The sequence below is a fragment of the Gadus morhua genome, chromosome 23 (assembly GCF_902167405.1).
Source record: "Gadus morhua chromosome 23, gadMor3.0, whole genome shotgun sequence".
Taxonomy (NCBI): domain Eukaryota; kingdom Metazoa; phylum Chordata; class Actinopteri; order Gadiformes; family Gadidae; genus Gadus; species Gadus morhua.
The window spans coordinates 14777658-14791050 of record NC_044070.1 but is presented as its reverse complement, the minus strand read 5'-3'; the positions used below and the strand labels follow the sequence as shown (position 1 = coordinate 14791050).

The 13393-nt window shown below is 43.4% G+C and overlaps 1 protein-coding gene across 2 annotated transcripts; it reads left to right on the top strand.

Annotated features, from left to right (window-relative positions):
- The first annotated feature begins 697 nt into the window (after positions 1-697).
- LOC115536868 (cyclic nucleotide-gated cation channel beta-3-like) lies at positions 698-13372 on the top strand. Of its 2 annotated transcripts, none has more exons than XM_030348317.1 (18): positions 698-1022; positions 2018-2072; positions 2962-3229; positions 5987-6147; positions 6449-6760; positions 7421-7629; positions 7940-7990; positions 8133-8219; positions 8586-8650; positions 8886-9008; positions 9980-10121; positions 10754-10913; positions 11370-11467; positions 11575-11658; positions 11888-12006; positions 12175-12327; positions 12684-12793; positions 12928-13372. In XM_030348317.1, exons 1-18 carry the CDS (start codon positions 939-941, stop codon positions 13080-13082), a joined length of 2436 nt encoding a protein of 811 aa, XP_030204177.1. In that variant the 5' UTR covers positions 698-938; the 3' UTR covers positions 13083-13372. The 2 variants fall into 2 exon arrangements, with proteins under 2 accessions (XP_030204177.1, XP_030204178.1); XM_030348318.1 differs by having other exon boundaries at positions 701-1022; positions 12684-12825.
- Positions 13373-13393: the final 21 nt, after the last annotated feature.

Sequence of the window (13393 nt, the reverse complement as noted above, 5' to 3'; positions counted from 1 at the left end):
ACTGAGGCAAGACAGCCCTAACCCTAACTGACACGCAAGACAGGTGGACAGACAGACAGACAGACAGTATCCCTAACCCTAGGGTTGGGGGTTAGGGTTAGGGTTAGGTTTAGTGTAGGAATGGGTAATTGCTAGGCTGCAATAAATCAATATGAACCTATGGAGTGCTGGACGTTTCTGCATTCTCCGAAGCGTTATCTTCGGGTGATGGAAACAGGTCTTTATAGGAGTTCATAAAAACTTCATGGGCCTCTTTAGTGGATTCTGCATTGTAGCTGTAAAATAGAACAAAGGCCTAAGTGAAAATGCTGTTTGCTGTTGTGCTCAATAAAGAAAAAAGGAACATTTCCAAAAAAGAATATAAGGTCAATGGCTTTCAGCCAGAACTATAGGAACAGTACCTGCCCCGGAGTCCACTGAAGTAAACATTGGGACTCCATGCACTTTTTCAAACCCTCTAAATATAGCCTACATTAAGCGCAAACTGTCTACTCAACATCCATATCTTAAACATGAGTGGTCATCACAAATATAGTGCAAGTAAATACATAGGTGGGTTTGCATACATGCTACACAATGCATATGCACTGGTGTCCCTACCCGACACCGCCGGGTTACTGTTACGCTATAAGCCTTCGCAGCCTATATGATGAGTGGGCTTACTTACTTGTCTTACGATGTGCTGCAGTGGGCCGGGGGTCAAATATAGCATTAGAGCGTCTTAAAGCAGTGAAGCACTAATTGCATCAGCGACCCCTCGCTGTAAGACAGAGGGGGGCAGGGAGAGAATGAGCATATGAATGGGGATAAAGATGTTATGGAGTGGCCAGGCTGGGCTCAAGACGGGGGGAGGGGGTGTTTTGTTGCTCGTGTTTTCTAGACGATAGAGTCCTCTCTCGGTCGCTGCTGCGGAGCCCGTACAGCTTCGGTTCCCGGCCATGTTCAGCAGGGTGAAGATCCTATGGGCTGGACCGAAACCACCATCCCCCCCGAAGACCGCGGACACCTCTACTGCTGCACGGGTAGGAGGAGTTCTGTTCTGACCGTTTGTGCATAGTGCATCCATCTTCAACCCTCTCTCGCTCTCTTAATGTGTTGTCTATTGTTGTAGTGTAGTTTATTTGCCTTTTGTTTGAGTGTCTGTACTGTCTGTATGTATTCCTTTTTTGTAAAGCGTCTTTGAGTACTTAGAAAAGCGCTGTAAAAAAAAAGATCTATTATTATATTTATTATCTTGCATTGAGTAAACCGCGGTGTATTCTTAAACTATATGATGAAGTATCGAAAAAACTAATTTTGGATGGTTGTCTCAGTTGGGTCAACAGTGGTCGTAAAAGTCACCCATGCTGCCTCAATCTTTCATACTGATGCCTGTTTGTTATCGATGCTGCCCCGAGCATTAACTTGTTGCAGCACATCAGTAATTGAGAAGACAACAACACCAAGATAAGATCAGATGTACTTAATTCATTCAAGATCGAGGAAGTTGGGTGACAGAGGCTAGAGCCGATCATATACATGCAACGAGAAACAGATTATTAATAGAAATATAAAGAGTGAAAATGTTACGAGTCATTGACAGTTGAGGTAAACATAATTTACTGTATATATGTTACATTATTGACATTAATACAAATCTGGAAGTTCATGATTAAGTTAAACAATTTCCTTTTATTTATCCCCTAACCTTGCACAATGACAATGATGACTAAAATCTTTTCCTGACGTCTTGTTCAAGAAGTTTTTGTACTGGTTGTTATCTACCACTGTTCCTCTTCCATACGTTCCTTTTGAGCATCTATTGACTGCCATTTTTCACTAGAAGGCATATTCAAATCTCTTTCATTTTTAATTAAGGGTTATGTCGCAAGCACCCGCAAGAGTTGAGAGTGCTTTGTCAAACGCCAAAGGATTTATCCTGAGGAAAAAATTGACTTGAAATTAAAATGACTTTTTAATGGTGTTGGCCTGACTAATGAACGTGAGTGTTTGACTTCATTGACTTGTTATTTGTTAGGAGAAGAAGCCAGAGGATAAGGAGAATGAGGCTAAAAACGTGGGCACGTCTAAGGGTAAGTCATATTCTGGTGAATTACATAACAGCATACGTCCTCAAACCTACATTCTACTCTAGAGGGTGTTGAGGCCGGGTTGGGCAGCCTTGTCATGATGCTAGTGGGAATACATTGTACACTACAGCTACTTGTCAAATATCAGAGATCTTCTGTTCATCTGCAGTTTTTTAAAATCCAGCAAAATATCTACAAATTTTGATGACTCCACTAATATAATAAAAATCCCAAATCTGCTCTTAGCCAGACGTTCTTGCAGGAGCTTTTTAATTGTGTGGTGGTTATCTGCCAGCTGTGAGCTGAGCTGAATGTGTTTTCGGACAAATTGCTCCAGGTCACAAAAGTAGAAGATGGCTGGTAATAGTGTCTGACTCAGTGACCAGATCCCTTTCACCATGCCATTCTCCAGACACTGGCATCGACAAATCCCCACACTTATCTATCCGTGTCTGACTCTCGCTTCCATCCTGGGGCTGCACTCCCTCCTACAAATAGTGACTCTGCTCCACTTGATAATCACCGGCAATAGGATCTGTTTCTCAGTGACTTGGTATGGCTGGTTCTCTACAGCAGACACATTATGTACATTGTGAGCACATTCTGAGTGCAAGGTGAGGCAGTTAAAAGGACAGACATGTACAAATGTCCATTTCAAATGACTGATAGTTGTTGTATAATGTAAATTAGCACAACTTTGCAGTGGCAAGAGGGTCCGTCTCAAAGTAGAAAGGTACCGGGTTCAATCCCCGGTGTGTGCAGCCTTACCAGTTGGCGTCCAAGAGCAAGATGCCCCATCCTCCTACCTACTGCTCGATGACATGTGTCTGTATTCTCTGTTGGTCGAAGAACTGAATTATAACGGCTCAGCCAATTCTCCCCTCTTTTACAGAGCCGGCTCCAGCCTCCAGCCCAGCCTCCCCACCAGCATCAGCTCCACCTCCAGCCCCAACCCCTGCACCAGTCCAGGGTCCCGGCCCTACACCTTCACCAGCCCCAGCTCAAGCCCCTACACTTGCGCCAGCCCCAGTTCAAGGCCCTACACCTGCACCAGCCCCAGCTCAAGCCCCTACAGTTGCGCCAGCCCCAGCTCAAGGCCCTACACCTACGCCAGCTCCAGCTCCAGGCGCTACACCTGCAGGCGAACCTGGAAAAGAAGGGTGAGCCAAGTTCTGCTAACCTCAATCTACGCTATCACGGCTCCCTTCATAAAGTTCATTATTACAACATTAATAGAATACAGCCTTTTCACACAGGCATCCTCATAGGACATATACATTTATGCCATTTAGCAGACGCTTTTATCCAAACGCAACATACAATAAGTACATTTCTCAAAAAAAGTGAAAAAATATACAGCCGTCGGCACAGCAAGGATGTTCATGGAACCAGACAATCGCTAAATTAACCCATTCCCCGTACACAAGAAAGATAGCTAGGATAAGATGCTACATACAGTAACTAAGTACTATAACTAAATACAACATACAATTAACGCATACATTAAGTGCCAGGACGTACAACATACAACAAGTATGAGTGTCGGGACGGGGAGGCTATGCAGATCCTACGTGAACTCTGAACGACAAACGTAGGTATCGCTTATGACGCTAATCACGGGACTGCTCTTTTCACGTAGCAGGGTAGGGGGTCATCCCTATGTTCCCCAGGTCCTATGTTACCCGGGTGCAAAGGGTTAGGGTCAGGGTTTAGGGTTATGGTTGGGGTGAGGGTTAACCTTAACCCTAACCCTCACCATAACCAATCGGAGGCGAGCCATTCTAACCAATCAAAGGCGAATCAGAGGCAAAAAAAGGCGGTACTTGCCCCTACCATCCTACGGAAAAAAGGATTTGCTCACAGGGTCCTATGTTCCCCGGTCACATACAAAGCGGGGAACATAGGAGCCGGGGAACATAGGAGCCGGGGAACATAGGAGCCGGGAAACATAGGTATACGCTCCCCAGGGAAGCACGGTTAGTAGACTCAAGCCAGTGACGCTATCATGTATCGACCATGTGCCCTGGATCATCGACGGAGAACAGCAGTAATTAGTGTTTTGAGCGGCAACTGTGTTCATTGTCATGATCGTTCACATCAGCGATAGATCCCATTGGAGGTATTCATGCAGTGTCAGGCGATGCAGTTAAGCTGCTCTGTGCCATTCTACAGTTGTGTAGAGAGGTTGCTGCGCAGTGGAGGCTCACAGCATTACTGTACTCTCTTTTATGCTTACGTCTGCCAAGAGATCCACACTCACAAATTGGTGTTAAATGAATCACCCGGGGAAGACTAATTAATCAGATTCCCTGATGAGATTGCCTGTAAACAATATGCACGCAGACGCACGCACGTCACACACGCTCACGCATGCACACAAACACACACGCATAAACACACATAGATACACACACACAAACATACATATAGACACACACACAAACACACATAGATACGCAAACAAAAATACATTAACACACATGCACGCACACATGCTGTTATACACAGCAAAACACTTTTAAACACAATCTTAAAAGTAATGCTGAAAATCATAAACATTGATTCATATTTCATTTGAAAACAGCATTTCGATTGAAGACACTCAGACACACAATATTCGGGGACACAAACATTAACACTGTGTGTGTGTGTGTGTGTGTGTGTGTGTGTGTGTGTGTGTGTGTGTGTGTGTGTGTGTGTGTGTGTGTGTGTGTGTGTGTGTGTGCGAGTGCATGCATGCCTGTGTGTGCGAGTGCATGCATGCCTGTGTGTGCGAGTGCATGCATGCCTGTGTGTGCGTGGTGTTAGCACATGCATACGTGCCTGCTTGTGTGCGTGTGTGTGTGTGTGTGTGTGTGTGATCCATGGTATAGCCCCCATGGTAGAGCAACATGCAGATTAGTGGAGAGATGAACTAAAAGTGGATTAACAGCTTTCAAGCTTTCTGGCGCTAAGAAGCTCAGTAGCTCTGCTTATGGCCAAGCAATCAAAGTAGTGGAGGTGGCAGAGAGAGAGAGAGAGAGAGAGAGAGAGAGAGAGAGAGAGAGAGAGAGAGAGAGAGAGAGAGAGAGAGAGAGAGAGAGAGAGAGAGTACACTCCTCTGCACCAAGGCGTCATGTTCTGCCAAAGGCAACACTTCACTGTTCCTTGAAAGGATTTATGGGTACATTCCAGTGTTGTTGTTAGTGTATTGATGATGAAATGATGGTGTTTAGGTGTAATAACTGCAAAGCCGTAATTTAGCAGAAGTAGTGTTGCCAATGTTTTTTTTCGCAAGAAACTAAAACCATCTGTCTTAACGATGGCACAAAAAAGCAATAATTATCAAGAACATACAAAACATACAAATGAAGATACAGTCTATTACAAGTGACGTTATTATAATACATAAAAGTTCAGCTTTTTCTGATGAATAGCGGTTCACACAGAAGCTAACATTGTGCTTTCTGTCACTAGAAGTGCCATATCGTTATGGATTTTAGGTCATTAAGATAATTCCAGGTTTACTCCTTATTAAACCTTCACACTACCAAAATGACAACAGAGCTGTCATGGTTGGAAGCAAAAACATGTTTTTGTCCTGCTGGTAATAAAACATGTGTTTGTTACTGACTTTAGATTCATAATCAGTGTGGCAGTACCATTCTTTCCACCTGTTGAATTAGAGATGTTGCTTTGCATAGTTGGGTGCAGTTTGTAATATGTCCACTAGATGGCACCATATCATCATTGTGTCGTCAACGAAACCAATAATGCCCCTTTAAATATGTGTTTTAGTTCAACTGGTATATTTAACGATGCAAATCAGACATTTCTAACAGCTCACCGTTGCGATATGTTTTGTGAGGTATATGTCACGGTACTGCTGTTTGGAAGAACACAGTGGGATTTAACCATGTCACATATTTCTCCTTTAGGGAAGAAATGCCTCCTCCTGAGCCCCGACCCGTCGTAATCAACCAGTACTCAGACGAGCAGCTCCTGGCCATCGTTAAGAAGATGAGGGAGAGAACGGAGCACTACAAGGAGAAGGTGTTGGACCAGTATGCTTCCTCCCCCGAGATCACTCCGCCTGTTAGTAAGTAACCGTGAGGAACGCACTCTGTGTACCGTCTTATTTGGGTATTGCACCGTTGAAGACATATCCTGTACTGTCGCTCCTTACACACAAAAAATAAAACAGAGATACACACACACGCGTGACGCACGCACACACCCCCACCCACCGACCCACACCCACACACAACTACAACCACACACACACACACACACACACACACACACACAATATAACACAGACACCTTCTAAATAACAACAACAATAACAATGCAGTAATGGTTTTCAAACTTACGCTACCGTTCTGTTCTTCCACTTCCAGCACCGTTGCTCGGCAAGGACCGCTACGCCCGAGTGATGGAGGAGAGGACGAGGCAGGCGGAGGAGGACCGCATCGTGAAGGAGGAGGCGGACAAGAAGAAGAAAGAGGAACAGGAGCAGAAGAAGAAGGAGGCCGACCAGAAGAAGAAGGAGACGGAGGAGCAGAAGAAGGAGGAGATGGCTGCGCTGGCGCTGGAGAAGCAGAAGAAGAAGAAGCTGGCCGAGGTGGCGTTCGCCTCGGTGGACGCCGTGCTGAGGCCATTGGAGGAGGCCATGGACTCTGTGCTGGGACACACCATCGACCCCTTCACAGGTATTATGGGATGCCTTTCTGAGTCACGTTCAGATGACTTGATGGGTCATGCAGGGGGACGTTTCCGCAACAGCTGCTCTGCTGGAGACAGTTGAAGATTAGATAAAAAATATAAAACTTGAAAGTACTGTAAAGCAATACAAATATTGATATTGAAAAAACAAGTATGAATCAAATTGCAATGTAAAAATAAACACATATACATAATAAACATAAACTGCAAAACACAAACAGAGAATGGGTCATCATCACAATAATATACATTCTAGAAGTGGATGTATAGTCAGGAGTTTAACGTTAGGAACCCTTAGTTTCAATCTTAGCTTTTCTGTCTAAAACAAAACCATTGTAAAACCTTAGAGATGACATACAGATGATGATATGAGCGTGGAATGGTTTCCCATGTTTTTTTAACGTGTTCCATTTTTATAACAACGTGTTGAGGGGCCTTAACTGAGCTAAACTAAAAATATATATATGAATCAGAATCCAACCCGCGTCAACACTTTACAACCCATGATATGCCCATTGGAGCCCAGAATAAACAACAAAAAACAACAAAATATTTACAATCCAAAAAGACTCCCTTCCCATCACCATCAAAAAATCCCAACCGAATCCACCCCGCTCAGCCCTTCCACCCGCTCTCCCCATGCCCAGACCGGGTGTACATCGCGTGGCTCAGCCTGGTGACGCTGGCCTTCAACTACAACATCTGGTTCTCCACGGCCCGCCTCTGCTTCCCCTACCACACGGCCGAGGCCATCCCCTACTGGTTCCTGCTGGACTCGCTGGCCGACCTGGTCTACCTGGTGGACTGCCTCCTCTTCCAGCCGCGCAAGCAGTTTGTCAAGGGCGGCGACGTCATAGTAAGTGAAGGGTCTGAGCCGGGTGGAAACAGGAAATGACCTTTTTTGGTCATTGCTAACTGAGGTGTTGTTCTATGTATGCTGGAGATATACAGTGAGCAGGGGTTGATGTTTCACTGGACGGTCAAAACAAGTTTGTTTGAAGATGTTTTTTTAAGTTTTTGTTCAAGGGGAAAATATAAAAATATGTATTTATGTAGCTTTTCTCCTTTCATTTAATTAATTGTTTTCTATTCGTTATTCATACTTTGATGTGTAAGGCGAGTATGGCTGTTCTTACCTTGTCTGCATTTGTCTCTTTGTTTTACAGAAAGACAGGCTGTTAACCAAGAAGAACTACAGGAACACTGAGCGCTTTAAGGTATTGGGTTCAGGCAATTAGTTCGTCATGTTGATGCTGATATTTCCAAATTCATAGAGGCAAATTAGCACTGCCAAAGGTTTTGTATGAAATTAATAAAAGCTAGCTATTTTTTCTTACAACTGTCTCTTTCCTTCAACAGACTGACATGATGTGTCTCATACCTTTTGATCTTTTGTACATGCAATTTGGCTTCAAATCCATCTTCAGAGCAAATCGCCTGCTAAAGGTACAATCCATATAAAAATGTATGCGTAACTTACAATTATTTTCATAGTAGATTGATCAAACAATAATTATTTCCATTAATCGATTAATCAATTATTGTAGAAAATCTCTGAAATAACAGAAAATTACATCAAAACTTACCAGAGTCCCAAGTTAGTCTAATTTATATTATATAGTCTTTCCTTTTTTTCTATGAGCCAAATATCAGAATTTTTGCAGTATTAGGTATTTGTACTTACAAATTACCAAAACTATTAAACAATTTTCATATTTGATTTGATTGAGATTGGTTACAGCTCTAATACCTAGAGACTGTGTTTGTGAAATAATTCAAAAGGTGATAACTCTTCGTTCTTACCCCTGTAAGGCAGAAACGTTCTTTGAGTTCAGTGATCGTTTGGAGAGCCTGATGACCAAAGCCTACATCTGGAGGTATGACGACAAAAACACACATGTTATATCAACATGTTTGAAACATAATTTGTTAATAAATTATTTTGTTCTTTGCCCGTTACAAATAATCAAAAGAAGAGAGAGAGAGAGAGAGAGAGAGAGAGAGAGAGAGAGAGAGAGAGAGAGAGAGAGAGAGAGAGAGAGAGAGAGAGAGAGAGAGAGAGAGAGAGAGAGAGAGAGAAAAAAAAAAAAAGCTTCTTGCTTGTGGTTACAGAGTGATTCGGACCATTGGCTACCTTCTCTTCATGCTCCACATCAACGCATGCTTCTACTACGTGGCTTCAGATTACCAGGGCATCGGCCAGACCAAGTGGGTCTACTCTGGCAAGGGGAGCGCGTGAGTCATTCACTTTGATTTATGTTTCGTTTTTAATGCTTTTGAATACATTATACCACAGAAGCTATTCAGAAATCTATGTGCAAATGTAATGTTTATTTTTTACATATCTGTGCCAACTTGCAAAGAAAAAAATAAAGATTGACAACATTTCACATTTTTTTTCAGCATTAGCCCTTTTAGTTTTAAATGTGCGTTTAATTCAATTTTAAATTGTATTTATATTTAAAAAATGCAGATAACTACATGTGCTGACAATAAAGTCCCTAATTTCCCTACCTGGTAACTCAATGGTATTTTTCTATCTCTACTGCTGCCGTATAGTTACCTCAGCTGCTTCTTTTATGCTGAGAAGTCACTGCTGATGATTGCAGAGTTGCCCCTCCCTGACTCCATGTTCGGACAGATCTTTCAGATGACTAACTACCTTTTTGGGGCATTCTTTATGTCCATCTTTCTTGGCCAGGTAGATTTAGCTTACCTCCTTTTTTACCTTTTGAATTTTGAATGTGCTGTACTTTTTTGGTGCTCTACTGTATCATTTGTGTCTTCAATACTTTTAAATTTGTATTTTCTTTATTTATTTTCCTGAGTTCATGTTTAAGGACTTTATACATGAAATGTTATTAACTTCTTTCAGCAGCTGTTGTTTCTAGGCAAGCAGTGAAACAATTTCCCCTCAGAGCCTTTTCCAAATAAAGGTACTTAAGTGTTCAATTACACAAGTCCGCGAGTCGCCTATTGCCCTGAACTAAAAATGACTCTTCCCCAGGAGCCAATCCTTGACTTTTACAGTCTGCATAGAAGATTATCAGCAGGCATAATAAATAATCGGAAGGAAATCAATCAACAGAAAAATAGCTGAAATTGCAACACATTTACCGAACCTCACCACGCAGAAGCAAGGCCCCTGTTCCGAGCCCCCATTTTAAAGCCTTGTCGCCCCTTCTCCCCCCCCCCCCTCTCCACAGGTACCTGCGTTGTTTCTACCACGCGGTCCGCAGTCTCATCAACATCGGGGGTCTTAGCGAGCCCCACACAGTCTTTGAGATTACCTTTCAGATGCTTAACTTTTTCATCGGCGTCTTTGTATTCTCCAGTCTGATTGGCCAGGTAAAACAGCCAGAGCCGACCAATAGGAATACAATGGAGAGAGAGGAGAACCCTCCCCTAGTATGTCCCAGAGCGCCGTTCCGTTCCGTTAGTTTCTGGTTAGATCTATCAGCTCCCTCAGTGTCTCTCTCTGTCTGTTTTTGTTTTGTGTGTCAAGGTAGTCCGGGAGGAGTGGTGTAGAACATGTGCAGTAGCTTTAGTGCTGTATATACCATCCTTGAACGGTCAGAAAGGTTATTAGAACATGTTCTGCAACATTCATCAATTGCGGATGGTATTGCACAATAGGATGACCAAAAAAAGGTGCATTTGAAGTTTATACAAGGAGTTTAAACACTGTGTTGAATCCGTTTTGATACAGCTGTTTAACAACCCAAATCAAATCAAACAAAAATCACCACAGTAGGTATTAAACAGAAATGTGCATCCCCTCGTATTGTGTATTCTCTTCCAAACTAGTTTGCGCTGTGATTACAGAGGAGGTACAGCCTGGGAAAAGTAGTCTTGATCCTGCAGGATTTAACCCCAGTTTTGAGACTCCTTGTACGACCGACAAGTAATGCAAACACACTTTGCAGCACACTGTGTTCTTCCTATTGTGTTTTGACTCTGTCTCTCCCTGGGTGCGTCAGATGAGGGATGTGATCGGCGCTGCCACCACAGGACAGACCTACTTCCGGACCTCCATGGACAACACCGTGTCCTACATGGTGAACAACCACATACCCGCTCTGGTGCAGAACCGCATCCGTACCTGGTACACGTACACCTGGGACGCCCAGGGCATGCTGGGTAAGTGAGGTCCCACTCATGGAGGGGTCGGATGGATGTTAAGGGTCAGTGTTGGGTTCTTCTAACGAACGTTGCATAAGGAACAGGACTTGAGTGTGGAGCAGACTAGACCGGCAGGATGAGACCGAATTTTTTCAGAATTATACCATTATTTTAGTACCATCGACAAAATGGCACCGGTTACTTGGGGCTGAGACTAAAACCAAAAACACATGGGATTTGGGGTTCCCTGTTACTTTCAGTGAAAGATTTATTTTTTCTTTTAGTCCTGTCCGGATTATTTTGAAGAGATAATGATTTTATTGTTTAGTTGCCATTTGTTGAGAATTTGCTCCCTCCAGTAATTCTTTCATTGGTCAATCTTATCGAGGGAGGATTTTGAGGGTAGGCCTTTTATTTTGAAAGCATTTTTTGGTATATCTTTTTGGCGCTCTTGTCTCCCCTCTTTACTCCCAGATGAGTCCGAGCTGCTGGACAAGATGCCCCTGGTAATGAGAACTGCCATCGCTGTGGACATCAACTTGGCCACCTTCCAGAAGATCGCTCTGTTTCAGGTGACAGAGTGCCCTGCACATTCAACACGCACGTGACACCACAACCACTAGGGTGCACTCACTGAGGCTTACAATGCAATTTTCTGTGTTGATTTCATCCCACCCAGGGCTGTGACCAGCAGATGCTGTTGGACATGTTGCTGAGGCTAAAATCCATCATCTATCTTCCGGGCGACTTCGTGGTGAAGAAGGTCAGTAAAGACATGGAATGTCTTACAGCAGGAGTTCCCATTTAACCTGAACTTCCACTGCTCTTGAATAAGTTGGACATAACTTTTGAGTGTTTAAATGTGTTTCGATCAATGCACTCTTTCAATTTATAGGGCTAAGAAAATACCCTTTGCACCTGCATTTTTAAACGTCTTTCCTATATGAAGAAGTGACTGTGGCCTTTACTGCTCTCCACTGTCTGCTGGACAGGGTGACATCGGTAAAGAGATGTACATCATCAAAAGTGGAGCGGTGCAGGTGGTGGGAGGACCGGACAACAGCATAGTGTTTGTCACGCTGAAGGCCGGCTGTGTCTTTGGAGAAATCAGGCATGGATCTTTTACCAAGGTTGTATGTTTTTGACACACAACCAGCATGTTAATGCTGGTGCACCATACGTGTATATAGAACTTAGTTCAGTCGGCACACAACAACAGAAAAATACCCAAGCCAACATGGAGTCTGACTCAGGCTGTCGTGTCGTTTTTCCTCACAAGTCTGCTGCAGTCTTCCAAAGATGGCGGTAACCGGAGAACGGCTAACGTGAAAGCTCAGGGCTTTGCCAACCTCTTTGTCCTGGAGAAGAAGGATCTGTTTGACATCCTGGTGCACTACCCAGAGTCCCAGAAGGTGCTGGCCAGGAAGGGAAAGTGAGTCCAGAAGGGGAGGGTGGGGGGGGGGGGGATTGATATCGCTAGATAGTGGAGGTAAAAGTAGACCAACTCTTAGTTCAAGTGTTTAAATGATGAAGAGATTAATTCAGTATCAGAATCTAAATTGTGTGTCTATTTGGTGTGTGTGCATGTCTACACGCATGTGTGTCTGCGTGCACGCATGTCTGCGTGTGTGTCTGCGTGTGTTTGTGTGTGTCTGCGTGTGTTTGTGTGTCTGCGTGTGTTTGTGCGTGTGTGTGTGTGTGTGTGTGTGTGTGTGTGTGTGTGTGTGTGTGTGTGTGTGTGTGTGTGTGTGTGTGTGTGTGTGTGTGTGTGTGTGTGTGATCTGAAAGGAAACTAATGAAGGCCAAAGGTCCGGCGGCCAAGACAGAAGAACAGAAGAAGACGGGTCTGGCACTCTTCGGACCCAAACCCCCCACTCCCAAACTCCTGCGCGCTTTTGGTGGGAACTTCAACAAGCTACTAAAACTTAAGGTTATCCGAAGCTTACTTCTCACATGAAACAATCAGGGTTGTTATAATAGAAACGCAGGTGAGCAGAAGTCCTTACTAACTCTTCCCTTTTCCCCTCTCCAGAACGCGGCTTCATAACGTGGAATCCGAGGCCATATGTTTTTTGTACTTTCTTATTCTTTGTTGCTTTAATGGAGGTGAATGTACAGTGTGTTTTGAACCTTCCTGTCATGAGTTTGCGTAGCTGTCTCTTAGTCTGGGTAATTTGGTTGGTGTGAGATATTTGAAAGAGATTCTACAAATGTAAATATATTCACTCGCTTGTGGGGATGATATTTTGTTGTTATATTATTATTATGTTATACTCATTTTAAATATAAAGTTGTATTTGTCCTTTTCATTGCCACCACTTTTTATCAGTTTGCTAATAATACACAATAATACAGTGCCTAACATAAGGATGATATTTTATAGTCAGGTCTCCAAATGACATGGCAAAACATAACTGGATGTGTGCTTTGCGTTGTCTGCAATAACATCTTTGTGAATAAATCTATTATCCTGCTAACCTGAAGTCTTCCCCTCTGTA